Below are 27806 nucleotides of genomic sequence, written 5' to 3'. Positions count from 1 at the left end.
CTTGTTTTCCTACAAACCTGGTTTCCATTTCCCTCATTATTTCCCTCATTATAGTGGCGACCGGGAGCATAGTCAAAGCCACTATGACGTGGCGGACCGGGAGCTGTTGGCTGTCGTCAAGGCTCTGAAAGCATGGAGACATTAGCTTGAGGGGGCTAAACACCCTTTTCTCATCTGGACTGACCACCGAAATCTGGAGTACATCCGGACGGCGAGGAGACTGAACTCTCGCCAGGCAAGGTGGGCCATGTTTTTCAGCCGTTTTGTTTTCACCCTCTCTTACAGACCAGGTTCCCAGAACGCCAAGGCAGATATCCTGTCCCGGCTGTATGACACAGAGGAGCGGCCCATGGATCCCACGCCCATACTCCCGGCCTCCTGCCTGGTGGCACAGGTAGTGTTGGAGCTGGACGCAGACATTGAGCAGGCGCTACATGCAGAGCCCACTCCCCTCAAGTGTCCCGCTGGGCGTCTGTATGTTCCGTCTGCTGTCCGTGACCGGCTGATCTATTGGGCCCACACGTCACCCTCCTCTGGTCATCCAGGCATCGGTCGGACGGTGTGCTGTCTGAGTGGGAAGTACTGGTGGCCCACTTTGGCTAAGGACATGAGGGTTTATGTTTCCTCCTGCTCGGTGTGCGCCCAGTGTAAGGCTCCTAGGCACCTGCCCAGAGGTAAGCTACACCCCTTACCCGTTCCACAACGGCCATGGTCACACCTGTCGGTGGATTTCCTTACTGATCTTCCTCCCTCACAGGGTAACACCACGATCCTGGTCGTTGTGGACTTTTTTTCTAAGTCCCTCTGCCCGGTCTCCCTACGGCCCTTCAGACTGCGGAGGCCTTGTTTACGCACGTCTTCCGGCACTACGGGGTGCCTGAGGACATAGTGTCTGTTCGGGGTCCCCAGTTTACTTCGAGGGTCTGGAGGGCGTTCATGGAACGTCTGGGGGTCTCGATCAGCCTTACCTCAGGTTTTCACCCCGAGAGTAATGGGCAGGTGGAGAGTTAACCAGGATGTGGGTAGGTTTCAGAGGACTTATTGCCAGGACTGGCCAGGGGAGTGGGCGGTGTTTGTGCCATGGGCAGAGATTGCCCAGAACTCGCTCCGCCACTCCTCCACCCCTTTACAACATGGCAACTATGTTCTGTGTATGTTTGGTGTGATGTTGATGGAATATTCTCCTAACCCTCTTGAATATTTTTGCAGCATTCCAATAAAATGTGTCAACAACATTGATATTGAATATTCTGAGAACATGGTAACCACTTTCTGGGTAAGTTCTGTTTGACATTAAGGGAATGGTCTCTTGGAAACAGTCCTTACACATTACTAGAACATTCCTATGAAAATGTTAGGTAATGACCTAATGAGACTCTTAAGGGAACATTCTCTAAAGTTGTGGGAACGTTTGGTGTTAACTGGGTTAAACCTAATTGATCCAGTGTCGACCCCACTCTCCGAGGCTGTCTCAGGGGGAGTTGGGATATACAAAAGACACATTTTCAATTCACACTTGTGTATTAATACACACGTGAAATAAGGCACACATATATAAGCACCTACCAAATTATTACTGTTAATATGACATTAACATTTACAATCTCTCTACTTGATTTTCGCTCCCAATCTCCTCTCCCCACTCAATACTTAATCCCATCCCTGTTCACTGGCTCTCGGAGGGATTCCAGGCCCATTGAGTCCCATCATGATTAGCTGGCTGGGTGAATGGGAGATTAACTAAGAACTCAGAGATTTGTGTCAGCCTCTGAGATACTCCTCCTCCTCTCTCTCTCTCTCGCTAACTCTCTCTCTCTCTCTCTCTCCCTCTCCCTCTCTTCCTCTCTCTCTCTCTCAACATACACCACAGCATATATCAATAACTGTGTGTGTACTCTCTGATTGTGGATATTATCTTTCTGATCAAGTATATAGTAAATATTAGGTTTCTTACATAGATTTATACCCAACATGCATACAGATGTAAGATCTTAATTTGAGCCAGTTTGCTACAGCAGGAAAATAATCCTACAGCAACCGATAATATGAATTATTATGTTGATTATAGCTAATATAAATGTTTGTAGGGGTTGATAGATTTTTTGTTACAAACTTTAGAAGCCTTTTTGAACCTTGAATACATTACAATTTGTGCTTACTTACAAGCCCTTAACCAACAATGCAGTTTTAAATAAATACCAACAAAAAAATAAATAAAAGTGACAAATAATTGAAGAGCAGCAGTAAAATAATAATAGCGAGGCTATAAACAAGGGGCACCGGTATAGAGTCAATGTGCGGGGGTACCGGTTAGTCGAGGTCATTGAGGTAATATGTACATGTAGGTAGAGTTGTGAGAACGCAGTTAGTGACTTCAGCTCAGCGTTCAACACCATAGTGTCCTCCAAGATCATCACTAACCTCAGGACCCTGGGGATGAACACCTCCCTCCACATCTGGATCCTGGACTTCCAGGCAGGCTGCCCCCTGGTGGTGAGGGTAGGCAACAACAAATCCGCCACTTTGACCCTCAACATGGGGGGCCCTCAGGGGTGCGTGCTTAGTCCCCTCCTGTACTCCCTGTTCACCCACAACTGTGTGGTCACGCATGACTCCAACACCATCATTACGTTTTATGACGACACAACTGTGGTAGTCATGATCAACAACGACGATGAAACAGCCTGTAGGGAGGAGGTCAGTGACCTGGCAGTGTGGTGCCAGGATAACAACCTTTCCCTCAACATCAGCAAGACAAAGGAGCTGATCGCGGACTACAGGAAACGGATCCATATCGACGGGGCTGTAATTGAGCGGGTCGAGAGCTTCAAATTCCTTTGTGCCACATCACTAAATAACATGGTCCACACACACCAACACAGTCGTGAAGAAGGCATGACAATGCCTCTGCCCCTCAGGAGAATAAAAAGATTAGGCACGGGCCTTCAGATCCTCAAAAAGTTATACAGTTATACCATTGTATGCATCTTGACTGGCTTCTTCATCGCTTGGTAAACTATTAGTGGATTTGGCTATTTCAGCCACACCAGTTGCTGACAGGTGTATAAAATCTAGCACACAGCCATGCAATCTCCATAGACAAACATTGGCAGTAAAATGGCCTTACTGAAGATCTCAGTGAATTTCAACGTGGCACCTGCAAAGGATGCCACCTTTCCAATAAATCAGTTCAGCAAATTTCTGCCCTGCTAGAGCTGCTCCGGTCAACTCAAAGTACTGTTATTGTGAAGTGGAAAAGGCTCAGAGCAGCAACGGCTCAGCCGCGAAGTGGTAGGCCACACAAGTTCACAAAACAGGACCACCCAGTGCTGAAGCAGGTAACGTGTAAAAATCGTGTGTCTTCGGTTGCAGCACTCACTACAGAGTTCCAAACTGCCTCTGGAAGCAACGTCAGCACAATAACTGTTCTTCGGGAGCTTCATGAAATGGGTTTCCATGGCAGAGCAGCCGCACTTATGCCTAAGATCACCATGCACAATGCTAAGCGTCGGCTGGAGTGATGTAAAGCTCGCCGCCATTGGACTCTGGAGCAGTGGAAACGCTTCACCATCTGGCAGTCCGAAGGACGAATCTGGGTTTCAACCGATTTCAGGAGAACGCTACCTGCCCGAATGCATAGTGCCAACTGTAAAATTTGGTGGAGGAATAATGGTCTGGGGCTGTTTTTCATGGTTCGGGCTGAACCAGTGAAGGGAAATCGTAACACTACAGCATACAATGACATTCTAGACGATTATGTGCTTCCAATTTGTGGCAACAGTTTGGGGAAGGCCCTTTCTTGTTCCAGCATGACAATGTCCCCGTGCACAAAGCGAGGTCCATAAAGAAATTGTTTGTCGATATCGATGTGGAAGAACTTGACTGGCCTGCACAGAGCCCTAACCTCAACCCCATTGAACACCTTTGGGATGTAATGGAATGTTGACTGCGAGCCAGGCCTAATCGCCGAACATCAGCGCCCGACCTCACTAATGCTTGTGGCTGAATGGAAGCAAATCCACGCAGCAATGTTCCAAAATCTAGTGGAAAGCCTTCCCAGTAGAGTGGAGGCTGTTATAGCAGCAACTGGGGGACCAATATATTAATGCCCATGATTTTGGAATGAGATGTTTGACGAGCAGGTGTCAACATTTTGCTTGGAATCCGTCCACAAGGTGCTACAGAGGGTAGTGTGTATGGCCCAGTACATCACTGAGACCGAAGCTCCCTGCCATCCAGGACCTTTATTCCAGGCGGTGTCAGAGGAAGGCCCTAAAAATTGTCAAAGCCTAAAAATTGTCCAGCCACCCAAATCATAGACGTGGTCCCAGACAAAAAAAAGCATCCTCTCCTGGCTCCCCAGCCCTATCTTCTCTTCTCTCCCTCTATATTCTCTTCATCACGTGGACGAGGAGAGAGATCATCACTGGGGAAACCATCCAGCTGGAAATACAACTCCCAGTGATGGGCCTCCACTATGGTTCAGCGCCGAGGACCCGACTACATCACATGCCATCGTACCAAATGGGTCTAGGGCTAGGCTAACCCCGCTGTTATAGGACTTGTGAGCACATGTTGCCAATGGTTTTAGGTTAAATTATTTCAAAAGCATTTATAGTTCCACAAAACAGCTGAGATAACTACCAGGACTTCACAAAATGAGAGATGTGTGCCATACCTCTAACTTAAAACCCAAAACAAAGCTCTGGCTCGGCTCAGACCTTTCTATTTGGAAAAAGAAATAGAGGGATCTGGCTCTGCTGAGGGTAACAAATTCAAAACGTTTAAAGTCACATCCTGATTCCTGACATTCCAGGAAGTGAATCCTGTCCAATGTGAGGGCTGTGTTCCCAAGCAGCTGTTCTAAATAGATTAGTACCTCTCCTCACCCCTGCTGCTGATGTCACAGTGAAGCCATTGAGATAGTAGAGGGGTAAGGGCATGTCTCGGAGTCTGGCCTACTTCTAGTTATAGCCCTGCATCCCGTGCCTAATGACACTCTGATCAATGCTGAGTTATGGAGCATGACTCTGGGTGTCCTCCATCAATGCTCTCCCTTAAGCACTTCCTCTGAGATATCTTCCACGAGCCCGCAAACACTGAGCTCATGGATGTTAAATTGTGACTTAACTTGTGACAGACACATGAGACAGACACATGAGCTTTACCGATGCAGTGGTGTAGAAGTCCAACAGAAGAATATTAAATAATTTTATGTAATAGAAATTATGGAATTGTGTGGTGGACCTGGAGGCATTCTCACTTTTCATCACTTTCTCTCCAGCCAATCTAAAAGTGTGTGAGTGCTGGGATTTCTAAGACTTAGTGAAATAATGAGTTTTAAGCCCTGTTTTAAAACTGTTCAAAGATGGCCAAAGATCTTTGAGTCATTTCCAGAAAAAAAGATCACTTTACCTGCTTCAAACTGGTCAGCCAAAAAGTATTTTCTAACTACCTTCTAACTCCTTAGCCTTGGTAGTTTAGACAATTTAAGAGACTACAGGTCATTTTTCCCATCCCAGTCCCGGTTTTACAAAGTACTTCAATGTACAAACAGTACTTCAAAAAGAGTTTGGCTTTCATGCCTGAGGTTTCTCCAATTCATCTGGACTACTGTGTCTGATCATACATACTAGGTTATTGCCCTGAGGTGTTCCTTATCATTCTGATATACTTTGAAATTGTGTTGAACAGGAGCACATAGTAAGCAGTGGCTGGATTCAGCTATGTGGGGAAACAAAAGTGAATAAAGTTACAAGACATGTAATAACCACATCAATCGTAAAGCTGTCCAATGTCATTTCAAACCCAAATTTCTGACTTAGCTACAAGTAACCATCATATTAAGGTGAAAGTGTTGAGTGCAAAAAAACAAGTTGTTGAAGTTGATGTCCCATAATTTCATTATTTCAGAGTGACAGCAAATCACAGCATCAAAAAGTATCTGGGGCTCAAATCGCTGCAGGGGAGCTTAGTCTTCCCTCACTGCATTGTGAGTTCAAAAATGTAAAATCTAATTCACTTCACGTTGACTTGTCATTCCAGCCGAGGTAAAGCAATACCTGTAGGCAGGAGGGGTATATATTACAAATGGATAATATTCTTTGATCCAATAATGTAGGAATAAAGTGAACCCCTCTACCTACTTACCAGGCCATTGACTCTCACACACCATAGAGAAGATTATACAAGGAGCTTTCAAGAGGCTAATGTAGTGCCCTTCGAGGCTCCTTTTACCCCCGAAATGTGCCTTAGGTCTGTGTTTTTGTTCCAATTCACCCCTTAAAGCGAGCTAGCCTCCCACCCTCCTGTATTGAACCGTCAAGATTACCATTATAGAAGTGGAAAAGAAAATGTGACTGAAATCAGATTCGTTTTTTTGTAAGGAAAATAAAATAGTGCCAGTTGGCTATGCTATGGGAATGCATTGGAACTTTGGAAGTTATGCAAATCGATATGCACAATACAGTCCCTCAGTACTTTGAGACTGCTCCTAATATTGTAAATTAATGTCAAATGTTTAACTATATACGTTTTAACGTATTACTAAATGACCGGATTACATGAACAGCACAAACCAAATGGACTTAAAAGGCATGTTACAAAGGCTAAAGACAGAAACCAGGTTTTAACTCTACTCTGGCCATGCACCTCCTTTGCCACTCATCTCACCTGACTCCACTCTGCTCATGAACACCCTTGACCATTTAAGCAGCAGTTCCTCCCTCCAGTCGTTCTTATTCCTGTTGATGAATACATGGGGCAGCCAACTTGTTTTCCTTTTTATGTTGTGTGTGTGTGTGTGTGTGTGTGTGTGTGTGTGTGTGTGTGTGTGTGTGTGTGTGTGTGTGTGTGTGTGTGTGTGTGTGTGTGTGTGTGTGTGTGTGTGTGTGTGTGTGTGTGTGCTTGTGACTGACAAGTGAGTACCTTTCATTATTAAAGAATATGTATAACTGTTAACATTCAGATCATTTTTAGTTGATGTTAAAGTTTATATTCCGCTGCCAAATTACTTAGTACAATTTCCTGTCAGTCCAGCATGTGAGATGCATGTGTTATTTATCCCTTTTGCACGTGTCAGTCATGCGTGTATGTTAGCATGTGTTTGTATTTCCCTCGTAAACCACATCTGACCACCTTTCCCCATGTGCTCCTGTGTTTGTGTGCAATAAAACCCTACTATTTGGATTCCTGCTTCATCTGCATTCTTCTCCCTGCGCCAATGTGGCACTTTGAACTCTGAACTAGTCAAACGCTCCTTAATACAGTCCTCCTTTTCTACAAGGCAATTATGCCACTTTTCAACCTTTAATTAATTTTCTCCAGCACCATACCAGTGTTTACATGTGAAAACAGTGTGTTTCTATTATCTTATTAAACATAAGGGTACTAAATAAATTATTCTGACATCACAGGGTAGGATTAAAAGTAAAACTGATTTTCAAAACTTGCATCAAGTTTCTAGCCATAGGGAGGGTATTTTCTTGCTGGCCATGTCACTGCGAATCTTTTTGAAAATCACTGTTTTTAAAATGTCAACTTTTGATGTTTTCACATACAGTACCAGTCAAATGTTTGGACACTTACTCATTCCAGGGTTTTTCTTAATTTTTTACTATTTTCTACATTGTACAATAGTTGTGAATACATCAAACTATGAAATAACACATGGAATCATGTAGTAACCAAAAAAGTGTTAAACAAATCAAAATATATTTCAGTTTCTTCGAAGTAGTCACCCTTAACCTTAATGACAGTTTTGTACACTTGCCATTCTCTTAACCAGCTTCACCTGGAATGCTTTTACAACAGTCTTGAAGGAGTTCCCACATATGCTGAGCACTCGGCTGCTTTTCTTTCACACTGCCGTCCAACTCATCCCAAACCATCTCAATTGGGTTGAGGTCGGGTGATTGTGGAGGCCAGGTCATCTGATGCAGCACTCCGTCACTCTCCTTGTTCAAATAGCCCTTAGTGTTGGGTCATTGTCCTGTTTGAAAAACAAATGATAGTCCCACTAAGCACAAACCAGATGGGATGGCGTATTGCTGCAGAATGCTGTGGTAGCAATGCTGGTTAAGTGTTCCTTGAATTCTAAATAAATCAGTGTCACCAGCAAAGCACCATCACACCACCATATTTCAGGGTGAAAACCACACATGCAGAGATCACCCGTTCACCTACTCTGCGTCTCACAAAGACACGGTGGTTGGAACCAAATATCTAATTTGGACTCATCAGACCAAAGGACAGATTTCCACCGGTCTAATGTCCATTGCTCGTTTTTCTTGGACCAAGCAAGTCTCTTATTGATGTTATTTAGTAGTAGTTTGTTTTCAGCAATTCGACCATGAAGGCCTGAGTCACGCTGTCTTCTCTGAACAGTTGATGTTGAGATGTCTACTTGAAGTCTGTGAAGCATATATTTGGGTTGCAATTTCTGAGGTGCAGTTAACTCTAATGAACTTATCCTCTGCAGCAGAGGTAACTCTTCCTTTCCTGTGGCGGTCCTCATGAGAGCCAGTTTCATAATAGCGCTTGATGTTTGTTTGCGACTCTACTTGAAGAATCTTTCAAAGTTCTTGAAATTGTCTGCATTGACTGACCAAATAGGGCTATCGACTGTAAACCACCCCTACCATGTCACAACACAACTGATTGGTTCAATCGCATTAAGGAAAACAATTCCACAAATTAACAAGGCACACCTGTTAATTGAAATGTATTCCAGGTGACTACCTCATGAAGCTGGTTGAGAGAATGCCAACAGTGGGCAAAGTTGTCATCAAGGAAAAGGTTGGCTACTTTGAAGAATCTCAAATATAAAATATATTTTGATTTGTTTAACACTTTTTGGTTGTGTTATTTCATAGTTTTGATGTAGAATGTAGAAAATAGTAGAAATAAATAAAAAATCTGGAATGAGAAGGTGTATCCAAACTTTTGACTGGTACTGTATATCAAATAAGTTGAAAAGAACTCGTCGGCCAAGAGTAATTTCACATGGATAATGGCTCAATGAGAAAACGATTACACTTGTATCTCTCTCACTAGCTCTGAACAAACCCACTGACTGCTGCCTGTATTGCTGAGATACACAGAGTCATGTTCAGTCAGACATGACACTCAAAGGATGAAAATCAAACCTCAACCCATAAGTCTACGATAAAAATATATGCTAAGTTACACTCACTCAAAAAATACCTTCCATAAAACACACTTGTGTGATTCTGCAGTTCAGAGCACACAGCTCCGGCTGGAGCCTCAGTCCAATCTAACTGTGAACCAGTGCTCTGGAATGGGGGTGGAGGTTTGAAGGGAGAGAGTGAGCCAGAGCACGACTCACTGACAGGCCAGCGCTCATTCAATATATCAACAGTACAGTCCTGACAGGCTGACAGAACAGGAAATCTCACCTGCTCCCTCCTGTCAGCTCCAGCAGACACAATAGTCTCAACTGCTGCCCTCCCTACAAATAGCCCACAGAAGGGGCTCTGCACTCTGCAGATTCTCAGCAACCCAGGTGTCTCTAGGAATGCTTGTTACCTGTCTAGTGCAGAGTGACACAGAATTAGTGTGTGGGGGTGTAGGCCTACATACAACAACCCAACATACTAGATAGAAACTTGCTTCTAAATGCACTATAGCCTTTGTCACTTGAGGCATTTGGAACTAAAGGGGTCTGATTTTCAAAGGGCAAATGAAAACAATATTGGACTAGCCTATATGATAACACAGTTAGGCCTATGATTTACTGAACAAAAAATATAAACGCAACATGCAACAATTTCAAAGATTTTACTGAGTTACAGTTCATATAAGGAAATGTGTCAATTGAAATAAATTCATTAGGCCCTTATATATGGATTTCACATGACTGGGAATGCAAATATGCATCTGATCAGAAAACCAGTCAGTATCTGGTGTGACCACCATTTGCCTCATGCAGCGCGACACATCTCCTTCACATTCAGTTGATCAGGCTGTTGGTTGTGGCCTGTGGAATGTTGTCCCACTCATCTTCAATGGCTGTGTGAAGTTGCTGGATATTTTAGTGGGAACTGGAACACACTGTCGTACACGTCGATCCAGAGCATCCCAAACAGGCTCAATGGGTGACATGTCTGGTGAGTATGCAGGCCATGAAAGACTATGGAAATGTTCAGCTTTCAGGAATTGTGTCCAGATCCTTGCGACATGGGGTTGTGCATGATATGATCATACTGAAACATGAGGTGATTGCGGCAGATGAACGGCACAACAATGGGGCTCAGGATCTCGTCAGTGTATCTCTGTGCATTTAAATTGCCTTCGATAAAATGCAATTGTGTTCATTGTCCATAGCTTGTACCTGCCCATACCATAACCCCACCTCCACCATGGGGCAGACTGTTTACAACGTTGACATCAGCAAACCACTCACCCACACAATGGCATACACATGGTTTGCGGTTGTGAGGCCGGTTGGACGTGCTGCCAAATGCCTAAAACAACATTGGAGTCAGCTTATGGTAGAGAAATTAACATAAAAATATCTGACAACAGCTCTGGTGGGCATTCCTGCAGTCAGCATGCCAATTACACACTCCCTCAAAACTTGATCTGTGCATTGTGTTGTGTGACAAAACTGCACAATGTTATTAACCCCAGCACAAGGTGCACATGTGTAATGATCATGCTGTTTAATCAGCTTCTGATATGCCACACTTGTCAGGTGGGTGGATTATCTTGGCAAAGAAGAAATGCTCACTAACAGGGATGTAAACAAATTTGTGCAGAAAATGTGAGAGAAATACACTTTTTGTGCACATGAAACATTTCTGGGATATTTTATTTCAGCTCATGAAACATGGGACCAACACTTTACATGTTATATTTATATTTTTGTTCAGTGTAGTATATATGCCACGTTTAAGTGTTAAGCGAAAAGGGGGATAACACATTAATTAGAATGCCCAAGAATCTATAGAGATGTTGAAGAACTGTGGCAAATACACCACATGCTGGATAGTAACATAAACTGACGGTGAGTATAGTCTAGCCTACTCTAGAGGACCAGTAACATTGTTTTACTTAAATTACTTTGTGAAATTGTAGATGACCAAGATATGACCAGACCAGAGTGCAGTTCAAGTTATCAACTGGATCAGCGCTCACTGAGACCCGTTACTTCAGTCATATATAACACCAATTTAACAATAATGTAACAACGTAACTATAATGTAACAGTATTCGTTATGAGAAATTAACTCGAGAAGATAGGCTGTCTTAAATTTCCGAAATAAATTCACAGTATTATTTTTATTCGAGCTACAATGCATGCCATGACTCTTGATGGCAACACTATTCTATAAAACTGTCTGATAGCCATATTGGATATGGTTTCAGTCGACCACAAAGGGAATGAAGGGATGAATAGCCGACTATGTAAAGACATTGCACTGAATATTGACGGTGAATAATACTCTTACCAGAGATAACTAGTGTGCCAATGTGAACTCAGTCCGAATATCTCCACACGAATCTTGCATCTGCTTCTTTGCTGTTTTTTCTTTGTCTTGTGGCTCTTCACTCCGTTACCTGTTATACGGCAATCAATATTTTATGAGATCCGTGTGCGCTCCTTCTCAATTGCTGTGTAAATGTAATGTGTTCACTATAAAAATGTAGCTCATAATCTATTGAATGTGGGATGTTGAGCGTGTCCAGGTTCCGCCTACTGCATGCAACCTCCAATCAATTGGTTCTATTGTGCGGTTCCAGAGCGCGCGTGGAGCGTTTTTTCACGCGGCACGCGCTCTCTTGGAGCGCAACAAAATTACATGTACTAGTCTGTTACATGGCAGCTTACATTTCTTCGTTCTTCACTTTAATTTTACGTTGAATAAACTATGCAGAAATCATTATATCCATGATTGCCTGTTGCACCATATTTGTAATGATTGTTTGGTATTAAACAAACATTTATATTTTCTCAACGTGTAGACTTAAGACAAAAGATGCATGATTAAATAACTATCATAGAGCATAGACAATTTACCCAATAATATGGAAGGGAGCATATCACACAAAATAGACAGTGTTTTCGTTTAAAAGTATTGTCGTTTATTTGGCCCTTTCATTCCTGTTCAAGGCGAAATGAGTCGCCACTTGCAGTGACCTGCTTTGAAGCAGCTTCCACAGTGATGCCATGCAGAAGCAGGTTTCAAGTTTCTCTTTTTTTACACACACCATTTCTGGGTCATTGACTGTCAGCTTATGAATAGGATGAGGATTGTGATGCTCTGGCATTTATCTACAAAGGCTCACAGACTCATCATCACGGGTATAGGATACATTCAGTGTGTGAATGATTAATTGGAGTAGGGACACATGACTCTATGGACACCAGAATTACAGCTGCGATATTTTACTCGCTCGTGCACTACACATAGCCTACAAATACCATGCTCAAACAAGCTTTATTCCTCTGGTGTCTCTTCTATATGGATGGGCCACTCCATCGCCTTTGAAGTCGTCAGAGGACTGCAGGCCTAGTGTGAAGTGCAGGAGACATTTCACCTCTGGAATCTAGAAGCCTAGCAGCTGTTCCAAGGGGGCCCGGTGGGGATTGATTACCTAGTGAGGAAGGGCCATGGAGGCGCAGGCAGTGTGCACAGCTCAAAGGTCAGTGGAGAACCAGAGCAGATGTACACTGTGACACAGTTCTGTCTCTCATTAGAGATGTTGTATCCATTGGGAACTGTTCGACCTTTAGCCTACATTTGGACACTTGAAATATACTCACACAATAGATACACTATGGTTGTCGCTTTTATTTGGCTTATCAGGAAATGAAGAAAGATAAATCAGACAGGAACAATGAAGGGGACACCTGGTAACTGGTCCTTGAAGATGTGGATATTTCCTTCCAGCAGAATCATCCAAGTGTGTGTGTGTACGTGAGTGCGTGCCGGCTCTCCTGGTTTCTCCTGCTGTGCGTGACTTCACAGCTGTCTCCTTCACAAGGTGATACTACTGCAGAGAGACTCTACAAGCACAAAAGTTAGGGTTTACATCATTATGAAAAATCCCTGATGTATAACATTTTGAGGGGCTACTATATCCATGGCCAATGTATTAATCGCTTTCCAAGCCATAACCTCACCCCGAGGCTCAATCGCCACTGCATATAGACAGAGAGAGACAGAGAGAGACCGAGAGCTATTGGCAAAACGAGGTATACTATTCCTGTTTACCTAATTAGAGTAGCTCAATTGCATATCAGATGTTCCCATGATAGCACTCTTTACTGAAAAGCTCATATGACAGCGACGGTCCATTGTTTAGGATTTGAATGGGCAAATACCTCAAGAAGAGACCTTTGACAGGCTGTCTTGTGCAATGACAACGTCAAAACGGCCCTTAGTCTGTTTGGGCTGCGTCTGCATGTCCAGTCAAGCCTGTGTGTCTGTGGCCTATGGAGATGGACATGAACACAGGGCCTAGAAACCCTCTACCTCCAGCACATAATGGGGCCAGAGAAAGAAAAGGATGCCCTCACAGATCACTACACCCAATCAATTGGCTGAGTTATGTTGGGAAATGTTACGATCAAACCCAATTAAGGTCAATGTTTCAGGCCCCCCTGGTTTTGTCTGTCGGGGGATGATTGCCATTCACTTTGTTTTCATAAACAACAGGCCATATGAATGAGAGAGACTCACCATATTGTGAGTAATGTTTGATGTCACTATACAGTGAAACATCAGCACTTCTTCCTGTTTAGCAGGCACCTCACAAATAACAGAGGGAATATTTTAGAAATGAGTGTGCAAATGTATTTCTTTACTGAAATGAGGGAGTAGATCATGATATAAGAATAATGTGGAATGCTATAGGAAGTCAGCAGTTGTTCCAGTGAATCACCAAAGGCTTGTGACAGGTGCTGGATATCAGAGGCGCTAACACTGATGACACTTGACACACTGCCTGCGGGAATGAGGATGTGAGTCATATAGGTGTCTGAAGAAAGTACCTCGAATGCTGACTCTGTTGGCCAGGGTCATTACATGGAATAATCAAAAAGCTTTTCTACTTAGAAATCAAATGATGAAAGTCAAACCTTTATGTGTTTATTCTGTTTCATGACATTCTGTGATTACATCTCCGCGATGGTGCCTTTACAGACTCAGTCATCCCTTAACTGTCAATGACCCACTGTGGTTGGTTGCCCTGTTGGTCCATGGAGACCAGTTAGTGATCTCTCTTAATCTGGTGGCATGGGGGGGTGTAATATGGTGACCCTAAGAGGCAAAGTACATTTATGATGGACAGTATATGACCACTATCAATTATAAATATGATTGACAAACCACTCTAAAGCTTCTGATATTCCCAGTTGGCATAGAAGCATACACCATGAAGAGTCTACTGTATCGGAGGCCCCATCTAGTTCTGATCTGCTCGTCAAGGTCTCCTGTTTTCCTCAAGTGAGGCAGCCTTGCGTAAATCCCTCACTAAATTCCATTGCAACACTGGCTGGATTCCCATTTAATTTCCATCGTCTTAGTGATTTTAATAATCAAGCCAAATTTGGTCTCAAAGGAGCTCAGTGAGACTGCAGTATGTAGAACATCTAACATGAGTTGCTCTAGGTAAACTCCCTACTGACTAGCACTTTGATTTGTTCTAGGAATAGAGATTAAAACGAAGCATGTCGAGATAAGATCTCACATCATTTTCATGCCCGACAATTGAGCAATCAGTGTGGGAATGTAAAGTCATCTGAGTCATCAAGAATAAAACTGGAGCACAGCTGTAATAGTTGTGCATTTCAAGAATATCCACAGGGTGTTTCCACAGCACTATGTTGCTGACTGTGAATGGTGGTTTTGTATTTTGAGGACCACTTTAGAGCAAGTGTCCTCAAATGTTCACTGTGCTTCGTGCATGTCTTCTCACAAACAAACACACATATTGCCTGTGTGTATTTGCAGCAGTGGAATGACTGACATCATCAGTGCGAGATCCGTGAAGGCTGTGTCATCATCCAGAGGTTGATATGGTGTGAACTTTCGAACTCTGTGGCGGTGACAATCAAACACAAACACAGAGACACATACAGGCAGTAATTACTGGGGGATTTTAGTTTAGTCAGATGCCCTCAAAACCCCCAACTACCTGATTCACTACAGTGTCTGAGATCTCAGCCAAAAAGTCAGCTGGGCTCATTTCTGGTAAAATAACTGTCATACTAGCATGGCCAACTGAATCATCCAGGAGATCTATTGGAGTGGCACCAATAGACAGCAGCAGTTTAAATTGACATGCAGCATTTGTGGCTGTTACATAATGCTGCTGTACAGCCAGCCGGTGTAATCAGCGAGTCTCTGAAGTGTTCATCAACAGGAGACATCTGTCATACCACTGAAGTGTTGTTTGTTATTTCCTCATGACTTCAAGCGACAGAGAAAGTTCACAGGACAACTTCACAGAGCACCCCCTCTCGCACACAAACACACACACATAAACACACACCCGGAACACCAGCCCCCCCCCATTAGAGAACCTGTGCCGTGGTGCACAGACGCTCTGCTGGAAACAAAGAACCCCTGAGCATTGTTCCTCTCTGCAGGAGGAATTCCGCGAAGGGAGACACCAGGTGCCTCTCCATGAGAGCCCCAGACACAGAGGGACGAGGCCCCAAGAGAGAGGAAGGTGGGGGTGGAACTGAAATTAAACATCGATGTTTGAAAGAGATCGAGGCTCAAAGACATACCAGACACCACAATCTCACAAATCCTCAATATATTTCTATTAGATCAGGCTTTGATGTGAAGAATCTTATATCCTGTTCAGGATGGTCATCTGAAGTATGTTTGTGTTGATGCAGTAGAAGTCTTCTGAAGTATATGATGAAGACCTCAAGCTATCTATCTTGTACTAGCAAATGCAGGGATCTGTCCCTAGACAAGTGGACTGCAGAACTCACTGACCTCCATATGGTAAGCCTTCACTGATCCCACTATGCTGGAGCTTCTCTCAGTGAGTTCCTCACATTCTGCTTATGAACGGGTTGGAGCACAGTGCACTGCAAAAAATGTGAATCTTACCTACAATTTTAAGGATGGTATTGAGACAATGAAGTTACATTTATTTGTTACATTTATTTGTTTTGATCTTGATCACTCAGAAAATGCATCAAGATCATTTGTATTGTTTTAAGGTATTCTGACTTGTTTCAAGCCAGTGATAATTGATCTTGGTAAGACGTCAAGTCAATGCATTCTAATGGTAAGAGATATCTTGGTAAGGTCAACTTTTTTTGTACAGTGTGGGCCATACGAGTGGAATTTTTGAGAAGGGTAATTGCAGACCGTAATTAGGGGCATTTTGTGATATCGGTGTTTCTTTATGTCAAATTACACCAATTGAAGCTCACCATTGGTCCCTGGCCATTTCTTTCCTGTCGGGGATAAAGGTTGTTTCAACTGTAGTATTGTAGCTAAGCCTGACACTAACCGTTTACCTAACCTTAGTCTCCTAACCTGCGACGCTAATTCACCTAGCACGGTAATTATCCTAACCTGCAGGGCCGGCTCTTTTGATACCCCATAAACATACAAATGGTATATGAATTACTCTGCCCGGTTTTGCCAATTGGGCACTTCCGGGCCTGCCAGTAGCACAGACCAGGACAGAGGCTATATGCCGTGTGTGCGCTTATGACCTGAGGAAGGGTGAGGAAGGGGGGGATGTAATAATGTAATATTTAGTAGTTCAAATCCAAAAATGCATTCTAATTGGGCACCTAGCCATGCAATGTAATACGGTACCGCCTTCATTACCTTGCCTAGGAAGCTCATTGGATCCCAGAGCTGTTTTTTTTCTCTCACAGAGAGTGGAAAATGTGTTTCACTTTTACAGACAGCTTGGCCTACAGCTAATAACAGTCTAGCTAGTAGCTTTGTTAAGTTTTGGTAGCAGCACGCTGAATAAATATAGCTAGTTGGCTACGCTTTTATCAGCATTGATATCCAAACATGTCTGGGCACTGCCAAGAGCCAAAAAACTGAGGAGCACCATGTTGAGAGTGATGCCAAGCTCACCGACCAGCCTGCAGGCCAAATCCCCAAGGTTGAGTAGCCTATCATCAAATGTAATACCAGCCCATCCCCCACGCCACCTTCTGACCAACACGATGGAGAAGAGCCAGGGCCTAGGACCAGCAGCAGGAGAGTAACATCACAACAAGCACCTGCACCACCGTTACCTCAGCCACTAGCACCTGACAACTGGTTGAATCTAACCAAAACTGAACCAGTGGAAGCAGAGTTTATTGTGGCTCGCACATTCTTGGGAAGTGAAATCGCAACCATATCAACAACAAATGGTCCTCACTCAGTGTTCTTCAAAGATACAGCCGTTGTCAGTAATGCCGACTATGCTATTGGAACTGAAACATGCAACAACAAAAAATTGGGGCATCTACAGCAATGTGCAAACATGTGTTCTCCACCATGAAGAACATATTCAGTGAACATAAACTCTGAACAAAGAATATGTTACAATGAAAAACCCAACTTTTCCAGCTGGCATTTGAGAGGGACCTGACAAGTACATTTCGCCAGGAAAAGGAAGGGAATCAAAAACTTCTCATGAGGTTCAACACAGCATTGAGGAGGCTGCAACTCTTCTAAATGGTAAGCCACAACCTTTATGGCACTCGCCGTTGTTCCAAAATGATTCATCCATTGGTTTTCCCTCCTGTGAGCCTACTGGTTGTTTGGCTAAATGATTTATGTCATGTAAAGTTTAGGCCTTTGCTTTTTACTTCAATGCATCTTTAAGATTGATCTGTGATTCTTAATGTCGTTACTTGCTTTTGCGGGTCTAATTGCAATTGATAGATATACAGATGTGTTATTTGATGGGTAGAGGGACCAATGACCAATGTAGCTTATTGGCACAGTGCTCCTGTTGTCCTGGCTGTCCACTTTGGTGGTGCTGAAATTGGCAGAGCATTTAACGTTACCCTTTCATCATGCTGACTGGTGGTAGCCTTCTGTGCATGGTCCTGAATCAATGGTTATGGTATGTGCTATTTTAATGAGCGCATCTTGGGCTACCAGTCTTTGTGGGGCTTCTCTTCAACACCGTGTGCTTTCTTGTGTGCAAAATGACATTTGTTGTGTATATGGCTTCACTTCAGATAGGCCAGATTTTTTAAACATTTTGAATGTCGCAGTAGTAGGACCAATACCATGTGTAACCTACTAAAAGAAGTAGGCAAATGTTCACTCTGTTATTTGCCATACACATTAGTTGCTACTGTAAAAGTCATACTTGCGATAGTGTGTGTGTGTGTGTCTGTGTGTGTGTGTGTGTGTGTGTGTGTGCCGCACAGAAAGTGGCGGCTTGGTTACGCTCATTGCGTAGTGTCACAAACTCGAAAGCAATGTAGCCTACAGTTCAAAGGATTGAAGTTAAAGCGATGAAGCCTGTAAGAATCTTTGATAGCCTAGTGGTGCTCATTCTGTCAAGCTGATTCATGCGTGTTGATAGGTGCAAATTATGCGTCGGCCTGCGGCAGCTACGGATGCATTTCGAATACACTTGTATGTCATGGTGGGGTGCACATCTTTCCTGTGTTATTCTATAAAACGACAGCTGTTGATGTGTACGGCTACATTTCAGATACATTTTTGTACATCTGAACAGTAGTAGGACCAATCTACTTTGTTTTATTAGGGATCTAAAGCAATGCTAGTGTGCCCCATGGATTTAAAATTCCCTCTCAAGCATGTCATCCTGGTAATCTACTATGTAAACAAATCATCTGTGTCGAGAAACAATCAGTCTCCTAACACCGGAACTGACCAATGGCATGCATCATTGGCCATTTCCTGATATCAGGGAACACCCACATCAAGAAATGCCCAGAACTGCAGTCTGCAATTACACCATATTAGAATTTCTGCAGACTGCATGCTCATCTCATCCTTGCCAAAAACAACCGACGGGGGCAGCAGCGGGACTGCTGGGAAACCACGGGACACAGCGCAATCCTGGGGCTGGCCATGAATGACAGACACACAAGCTGCAATCTCCAACTACGTCAAACTAATTTTAACTGTAAACCTGGTCATTCAGTCCACATACTGTAATGGCTTGGAAATGGATCTGTCATTGCACAAAGAGAGTCTTTGATTTAGTTTGGTGTGGACCGCCACGGTTAATGGGACTGTTGTTCGTAAACAATCAGAGACAATAGTGGAAATAGTGCTCTGATGTTAAAAGGAACAATAGAGGCTATGAAGACTGTTCCAGTCAACATAGGCCAATCAGTACATAACATGCTGCAGTAGAGTAGCCCATGGCACTCATTTAATCACAAAAAGTCCAGTTTTATTCCGATTCATAATAGGGTATAATTTGATAATAAATAGTAGTGTAATGAGAACATGCCTCACATAATCTCTCAATTACACTTATTAAAGGCTCACCCGCTGAATCATGCATGGCTATTTCAGTGATAAAGTGATATACTGTGGGAAGCATTAAAGACTAATCTAATTACATTTAGTTTTTTCTCCTTTATCTATGCACTTATCCAATGATCACCTCACAGGAGTCAACTGTAATTCTAACTGTCTTAGTTGTCTTAGAGATCATTAAAGTCATCTCAGATACGAAGTTGAAAAAATGCCATGGCTTTTTGTTGGGAGGGAAGAAAATGGGTTTCAAAATGTCTCCAGTAAAATGAGGACAAGAACTACAGTATATTCTGAAAGGTGAACTTTACTTAACAGGTTTACCACAATCAGAAGGACATATTGTTCATGTATTTACTTTGCCGTTACTTTACCTCTGATTTATGACACTGATGGTACTGTACTAGCCAGAAGACATTTACAAATGGTAAAATGTTCACAAAAGACCAGCTTGTTATTGGTAATCAGCATTGTGGAAAATATGTCTTAATTAAAATAGAGGTAGTAAATACTGGGGAGAAATGACACATTTCTCTAAAATATTGAGGAAAAACTATTCTCTATCAAGCTGCTGAAAGACGACACAGTTATGTTGACCATAAGACAAGGATGGGAAAGTTCCACTGACCAGCAGTGGCATCCTGCCCTTTACCACAAAACCCAGAACCCCTCCATAGCTGGGCCTCATGTTGTCCAAGTGGAAACAGGGCCAGAGGACCCAGAGGAGTCTCACCAAGACACTCAGCAGGGTCGCCAGAGGACACGGGACAACGCCTGTCTGATTTGTCAACATTTTCAACAAATCAAGACCAAGTCCTTGCAATTACTAAGGGTTAATTAGGTGACATGACTGGAAGGTTATTACTGCAGGTGAACTGTATCAAACACGCTTCTTACATGTTCATGTTGCGGGAATGGAGTCATGGGTAGTCTGGAAGGTTGATTTAGTATCACAAGGTGACGTTCTTTGTGCTAACCTTAGTTTAAACTGTAACACTGATGTGATTTTAATGCAGACCCTCATGCCCTAAAACAAACCTATGCTTTCACTATTCTAGTGCACATCCCCACATTACAATTACAGATCCAAGAATAGCCAACTGGAGAAATCATTTCATGCAGAACTTTGAATGTAAATTTGAATGACAGAGAATGAGTTTTATTCAAGATAGTTGGCTCAGTGTTTAGGAACTAAACTGTATAAATGCATACTGTATATATATTAGTCAAGGAGTGCTTTTCTGAGAGACACTGCAAATGGTTTCTATCTGCCTTGACAGCCTTCACTATAGTACAAATCTGCTATAGGATCAGAAGTCATTAGAAAAATGGACATTAGAAATGTGTATATGTAATCCCCTCTAAAACACTCTGGCCCCTTGTAGTGGTTGTTATGGAAATACAGCAGGGTGACTGAAATATGTCCATTCATAGCCTGGCCCACTACAATATGCAAGTCACGACTCACCTACTACACAGCATGGTATTCAGTGGGACAGCTGGGATGACGGGCGCTTGAGCTTATGGAGTGTGACCGGACCCTGACAGGAGGTGACAGTTGTGTGGAAGTTGCTGTTTCTCCAGTCTGGTGGCAGAATAAGATAGACCTCCATTTACAGTGCCTTGCGAAAGTATTCGGCCCCCTTGAACATTGTGACCTTTTGCCACATTTCAGGCTTCAAACATAAAGATATAAAACTGTATTTTTTTGTGAAGAATCAACAACAAGTGGGACACAATCATGAAGTGGAACGACATTTATTGGATATTTCAAACTTTTTTAACAAATCAAAAACTGAAAAATTGGGCGTGCAAAATGATTCAGCCCCCTTAAGTTAATACTTTGTAGCGCCACCTTTTGCTGCGATTACAGCTGTAAGTCGCTTGGGGTATGTCTCTATCAGTTTTGCACATCGAGAGACTGAAATTTTTTCCCCATTCCTCCTTGCAAAACAGCTCGAGCTCAGTGAGGTTGGATGGAGAGCATTTGTGAACAGCAGTTTTCAGTTCTTTCCACAGATTCTCGATTGGATTCAGGTCTGGACTTTGACTTGGCCATTCTAACACCTGGATATGTTTATTTTTGAACCATTCCATTGCAGATTTTGCTTTATGTTTTGGATCATTGTCTTGTTGGAAGACAAATCTCCGTCCCAGTCTCAGGTCTTTTGCAGACTCCATCAGGTTTTCTTCCAGAATGGTCCTGTATTTGGCTCCATCCATCTTCCCATCAATTTAACCATCTTCCCTGTCCCTGCTGAAGAAAAGCAGGCCCAAACCATGATGCTGCCACCACCATGTTTGACAGTGGGGATGGTGTGTTCAGCTGTGTTGCTTTTACGCCAAACATAACGTTTTGCATTGTTGCCAAAAAGTTCAATTTTTCATCTGACCAGAGCACCTTCTTCCACATGTTTGGTGTGTCTCCCAGGTGGCTTGTGGCAAACTTTAAACAACACTTTTTATGGATATCTTTAAGAAATGGCTTTCTTCTTGCCACTCTTCCATAAAGGCCAGATTTGTGCAATATACGACTGATTGTTGTCCTATGGACAGAGTCTCCCACCTCAGCTGTAGATCTCTGCAGTTCATCCAGAGTGATCATGGGCCTCTTGGCTGCATCTCTGATCAGTCTTCTCCTTGTATGAGCTGAAAGTTTAGAGGGACGGCCAGGTCTTGGTAGATTTGCAGTGGTCTGATACTCCTTCCATTTCAATATTATCGCTTGCACAGTGCTCCTTGGGATGTTTAAAGCTTGGGAAATCTTTTTGTATCCAAATCTCGGACCTGCCTGGTGTGTTCCTTGTTCTTCATGATGCTCTCTGCGCTTTTAACGGACCTCTGAGACTATCACAGTGCAGGTGCATTTATACGGAGACTTGATTACACACAGGTGGATTGTATTTATCATCATTAGTCATTTAGGTCAACATTGGATCATTCAGAGATCCTCACTGAACTTCTGGAGAGAGTTTGCTGCACTGAAAGTAAAAGGGGCTGAATAATTTTGCACGCCCAATTTTTCAGTTTTTGATTTGTTAAAAAAGTTTGAAATATCCAATAAATGTCGTTCCACTTCATGATTGTGTCCCACTTGTTGTTGATTCTTCACAAAAAATACAGTTTTATATCTTTATGTTTGAAGCCTGAAATGTGGCAAAAGGTCGCAAAGTTCAAGGGGGCCAAATACTTTCGCAAGGCACTGTATAATGGTCAAAACCCTCTGTCTGGAGAGATCACAGATCATGCTCTGGAAATCTGGGAAAAAATCGAGGAATATGTACTAAGGTAAAATGTCAGTAAAGATAGCATCACATTTAACCCTTTCTTCAGACTTAAAATCTACACCCATGACTGTGCATCTGTGGCTATTGTGTTAAATAAAACTCCTTGTAAACTGATATGATGCATTCCAGCAAGTCCCCAATTAGTTGTACTAAGATGACAACTGCCAAAATGTTCCCATTTACCGTCTGCAGATGGAATAGACCTCTCATTTTGTCGCTGTGGTATTAATCAACAAGGAGATGAAGGCTGGCTGTCACTGGACTGCCTTAATGTCACTTAATTTGCTGAGGCCTGGCTGTCACGCTGTCAATCAGAGAGGAGACTCGGGCCAAGCAGGCCAATCCGGTCACACACCACCTGATGTGATTGTATGAAAGCAGCAGGAATTTTGCCGGGCTATTATCCTCATCTTTGTTAAGTAAATGAAACCTGCTCGAATAAACCATTATTTGTGCTGCCCCTTAAAAGCCGAGTTCCAGTAAAGAACTTGGGATGTCACGACTTGCCCCCACTTTACACTAATCCACCCAATTCAGGAGGGAGACTGGGCTACTACCAGTCCCCAAGTGCTGGGGGATAGAAAGGTGTGTTGTAGTGCTCTTACCTCCAACTGATGGCATACTAATATGAGTATGGTACATTTTGGCTATAATGTAATGTGTCAGTTCTTTATGTGACAAACGAATAAGGAATTGGGGGGTGGTTGCGTGTAATTAATGGGACTTGCGAAGCAAATGTCCCATTCTAAATCTTCATCATACTTCATATTATTTTTCTTTGGAACACTACTCCTCCTACACTGTTTAAGCTAGAAACGTCATTCAAACTTTAAAACGTGCCGATTGTTCTGAAATAGTATGCTTGTATACAACGTTTTGATATCTTTTATACTTAAAAAAAAAAAGATTACGCTTTTTTTAAACTTATTTTTTGTCCTCCATCCACTTTCATGGGATTTCCTCAGAATTCTAAAGGGCCATTGTGACGACATGACTCCCAACATTATATTCTATTAACTGTAAACAATGTAACTTTTGACACAAATCAGCTACTTTGACCACTTTACCAAAAACTTTGAACGTATGAAATCGTCCTTTAATTCTCAGAACAGGAATAGCTTCTAACATTCAAGAGGTAGATCCGTTGTAGTAATATATCAACTGCTGTCATTAAAGATGCAGTAAGTCATGTCAGAAGCTAGCAGATTCATTAGTTACCAACAACAGCTGCAGATTCCAATAAAACTACATCATGTTTTGAAGTTCACTTTCCTTGCTTTGTCTAACAACACTACCACAAACTTTTGTTAGGCGGCAGGTAGCCTAGCGGTTAAGAGCATTGGGCCACTAACTGAAAGGTGACCGATTTGAATCTCTGAGCCAACTAGGTGAAAAATCTGTTGATGTGCCCCTTGAGCAAGGCACTTAACCCTGGATAAGAGTGTCTGCTAAATTAGCACGTTTCTCACACTGGTTTTAGCCATCGAGGGAGCAGGACTGCCCAGGTAATTGCAGGGGGGTTGCCTAGCAACACATGCCTTGGAGGGAGCTGTCTTCATAGCGCAACTAATTTCCAATACTAAATGTATTGAACTTGTGTGTGTGCGCGGTGCGCGCGCGTACTGTATGTCTACACCTTATGTCGCCGTTTGCGATGATGCTAACGATAACCTTCTTCTGGTAGAGATGGAAAGGCTTTCCCAAAACCTCCTCAATTAAATGTTAACTACAAAGTAGACCATGCCTACCTAGCAGAATAATATCATGATTATTTGCATCAATACAGTGGCCAATTGTTTAGCAAACTCTGCAATCACATGAGCGCTACAGAAACATCGCTAACAATGGTCTCTTGCTGGTGCTCAGCTGCATTAAAGGGTAACTACACCCAAAAATCTACATTTAATAAAACATTTCCAGACCTCAAAAGTGGTCTCCTGATGTAGTTTAAGTATTGTTGTTTTTCTATTAATAGTGTGATTTTGAGGGAAAACCTGAAAAAATAAAAACAACAACTGGAGAAACGGAGAAAATTACATAAAAAAAAAACTAAAACGGACCCTTTATATGCTATGCTCAGTTAACTTGAGTGTCCCCCCTGGAAGCAGAGGTGCTCTGAGGGAAGGGGTTCCCCCTTTCCGGCCCTCTTCCCACTGATCGCTCTGTCATCAAAATAAGTTGTAAAAAATAAAATATTTGACTTGTTTAAAACTTCAACAATGCCTCATTGTCTTCTGTGCTCTATTATTACGTTGTCATATACTGTGGTATTTTAGTAGGAGAGTATAAAAAAATGTAGTAGTCCGAGTGTAGTTATTTCTGATGAAATGTGTGATCTAACTTTCCCCTCTATCCAAAGTAATAAGGTTGATATAGTAGTATATCAAAGTAATCAGACCAATTATTTTACATTTAACTTTCACTATATTTTAACTGCTTTGTTTGTTTTGTTTAAGTAAAAACTGTAATAACTTCTTCAACGACCACAACTATTATTTTAAACAGGTAGAGCAAGTCCCACAATTTTCTTAATGTCAAATTACCATATATTTTCTTCATTGCTCTTATTGGCACACCAGTCTGCTCACATAAGCCTCATTCATATTTTAGACTTCATGTGCAGCTGTGTTATTTGCTTTGTGTGAGGATGGACAGGACAACAGTGGCCTGTGTATTCTGCAAGTAGGATCCATCCACAGTTTTGTAGTTTCGATAAAATATGCAATTTAACAAACTTGTACAATATTCAGAAAAAACAACAACCCTAAAACCAGCATGTTATTAATGACTTGTTACTCCCACTCCCAACTTGAGCCTACTCTAGAATTTCAGTGTTAATCATGTAAGCTGGCTAATTTATTGATCCTACTATTTGAATTGATTAAGGCTGAACACGTTCGATCAAAGCAACTAATACTGTTACTGCCCCCTGGTGATACAAAGTCTAACATAGTTTGGCCACTGTGATGTTACCTTTTGGATCAGGCAACTATAACACCACACACTACAAAGTGAAGAGAAGATCTGTTAAGCATCGTATTGTTTGGCCTGACAGGGACAGGACAACACAGATGGATGACATTATGCAGAACATGTAAAACAACATGGCATCAAGCTCTATGTTAGTTCAGACTGGACCTCAGAGGTAGACAGTGACAGCACTGTAGAAATGACTGGTGGTGGATGAGAGTAGGGACTGAGTGGCCCCATCGCCGCAGACCTCTCCCCTCCTCCTGGGGGTTAACACTGAGGAGAATGGGTCCAAGAGGGAGACCGGCACCGGGCCGCCCCCTCCCCCCACCACCAAGCCTCTCAGCCTCTCTCCCCTTACCCTGCCCGCCAGCTGCCTCCTCAGCAGTTGCACATTCCACACCAGGAAGTGACAGAGGGGAAAGCAGACCAGAACAAAGCAAAGCACACACAGAGTGGCCACCAAGGGGCACCCTCCAAAGTCCAGTACCTTGTAAATGTAGGGCTTTCCACTGAGGTTGGTTTGGCCTGCCAGCCAGTAGACCACAGCAAACAGGATGTAAAGGCAGCCAATGAGGAGCTGATAGAGGTAGTGGGCCAGGTAGATGGGCGTTGCTGATAGGAGAAGGTCCAGCAGGGCCTGGGCAGAATTTCCCATGTGCATTTTGAGGTTGAATGGGGACAGAGGGTGGTTCTCCATGGGGTAGTCAAGGCTCCAGTAGAGGAAGGACACAGCGAGGCAGAAGGCACACATCAGGCTGTGGAGGAACCACTGCAGTCTCGGGGAGATGAAGAGGAGAGAGGGGAGAGGGAAAGGACCCAAGGGCTCTGCTCCGATTCCACGCTCTCTAGTTTGGTCCCCTAAGAATGAAGAGCAGATATCAGTCAGTTCATTAGTTTCGATAAAGACCAATTCAATCAAGAAATTCAACTTTCACTTAAAACAAAAAGCTGCATGGGCAGCCATCTTATTATCATCACATTTCTGTCTGTGAGCATCCTACCTCCAGAGCAGGTCTTTATTTGGTCCCTGCTGTGGCACCTGACTAGGACTGTGGCACAGGCCAGGTTACAGGAAGCAACCAGGTGGTAGATGACCATCAGGCAGTAGGTCAGGTGGCTGAAGAAGCCACTTGAGATTGGAGAACAGCAGGCCAGAGTACATACACCAAATCAGGGTGTAGAGCAACATGAAGACCCTGTACAGCAAACAAAGTAGACCATGCCTACCTAGCAGAATAATATCATGATTATTTGCATCAATACAGTGGCCAATTGTTTAGCAAACTCTGCAATCACATGAGCGCTACAGAAACATTGCTAACAATGGTCTCTTGCTGGTGCTCAGCTGCATTAAAGGGTAACTACACCCAAAAATCTACATTTAATAAAACATTTCCAGACCTCAAAAGTGGTCTCCTGATGTAGTTTAAGTATTGTTGTTTTTCTATTAATAGTGTGATTTTGCAAACAGACCCAAGGGGCTATGCCCGACTTTGGGAGAGAGGGACAAGAGGACAGAGTCAGTAGTCTAATTTGAAATACAAAGACTACACCTGTTGCCCTTGGACAAGCTCAGAATCCCCAAGTCTACAAAAAGAGGAGCCTGATGGTTCCGTGTGTGAAAATTAATCTTAGTAGATCAGCATGACTGACATCTGTCTGTCTATCCATAAATACCTGTGGCTGCAGCTGGAGCTCCGATCTAGAGAGCGAAAGGTGGAGTTTGGTCAGGGAAAACTCCTCCTTGAACTCCTCTTTCCAGCATTGCGTCCAGCTCAGACCCATATGGATCAAAGTAATAACAGGACAACCTGTGAATAAAATCGACCATTAGTCCTCCGAAACTCCCTTAGATCACCATCTCAAAGACCAAATCAAGGGATGGCTTGATGCAAAACAGACAACAATCACATCACCTTGTCTCCTTAATCAAGTTAGCCGTCATTAAGTTTTTTGTTTTTTTTGTACCTTTATTCAACCAGGCAAGTCAGTTAAGAACAAATTCTTATTTTCAATGACAGCCTAGGGGCAGAACGACAGATTTGTACCTTGTCAGCTCGGGGGTTTGAAC

General features: G+C 42.9%; 2 protein-coding genes across 6 annotated transcripts in view; both read right to left on the bottom strand.

Annotated features, from left to right (window-relative positions):
- The window catches only part of LOC110494279 (sodium-coupled neutral amino acid transporter 3), an 80044-nt gene extending 68242 nt beyond the window's left edge, over window positions 1-11802 (bottom strand). The window contains exon 1 of one of the 4 annotated variants that reach the window (XM_090205699.1): window positions 11472-11802. The gene's annotated coding sequence lies outside the window, so the exon portion shown is untranslated. The remainder of the gene's footprint in view (window positions 1-11471) is intronic. The other 3 variants (XM_036950364.2, XM_036950365.2, XM_036950363.2) reach the window with 3 other exon arrangements.
- A 280-nt stretch (window positions 11803-12082) lies between these two features.
- Window positions 12083-26958, bottom strand: LOC110494276 (uncharacterized). Of its 2 annotated transcripts, XM_090205698.1 has the most exons (4): window positions 26737-26958; window positions 26223-26593; window positions 20944-21060; window positions 12083-13030 (listed from the first exon to the last, which is right to left on the bottom strand). In XM_090205698.1, the coding sequence occupies exons 1-3, from the start codon at window positions 26831-26833 to the stop codon at window positions 20947-20949; spliced, it is 582 nt and encodes a 193-aa protein (XP_090061824.1). In that variant the 5' UTR covers window positions 26834-26958; the 3' UTR covers window positions 12083-13030; window positions 20944-20946. The 2 variants fall into 2 exon arrangements, with proteins under 2 accessions (XP_090061824.1, XP_021424896.2); XM_021569221.3 differs by lacking the exons at window positions 12083-13030; window positions 20944-21060 and having other exon boundaries at window positions 23837-26593.
- Between the last annotated feature and the right edge of the window lie 848 nt (window positions 26959-27806).

This window comes from Oncorhynchus mykiss, chromosome 17, assembly GCF_057628025.1.
Source record: "Oncorhynchus mykiss isolate SJ-2025 chromosome 17, ASM5762802v1, whole genome shotgun sequence".
In the NCBI taxonomy this organism is placed as follows: Eukaryota; Metazoa; Chordata; class Actinopteri; order Salmoniformes; family Salmonidae; genus Oncorhynchus; species Oncorhynchus mykiss.
The sequence above is the reverse complement of the archived record's forward strand: the minus strand, read 5'-3'. Positions and strand labels throughout refer to the sequence as shown.

What these genes read in the sequence shown, in the direction of transcription:
- LOC110494276 (XM_021569221.3), bottom strand. Translation starts at nt 26,833, where the DNA reads ATGGTCATCTACCACCTGGTTGCTTCCTGTAACCTGGCCTGTGCCACA. An exon ending in AATAAAGACCTGCTCTGGAG is followed by an intron (nt 26,594 to 26,736) that starts GTAGGATGCTCA and finishes CTTCATTCTTAG; the next exon opens with GGGACCAAACTAGAGAGCGT.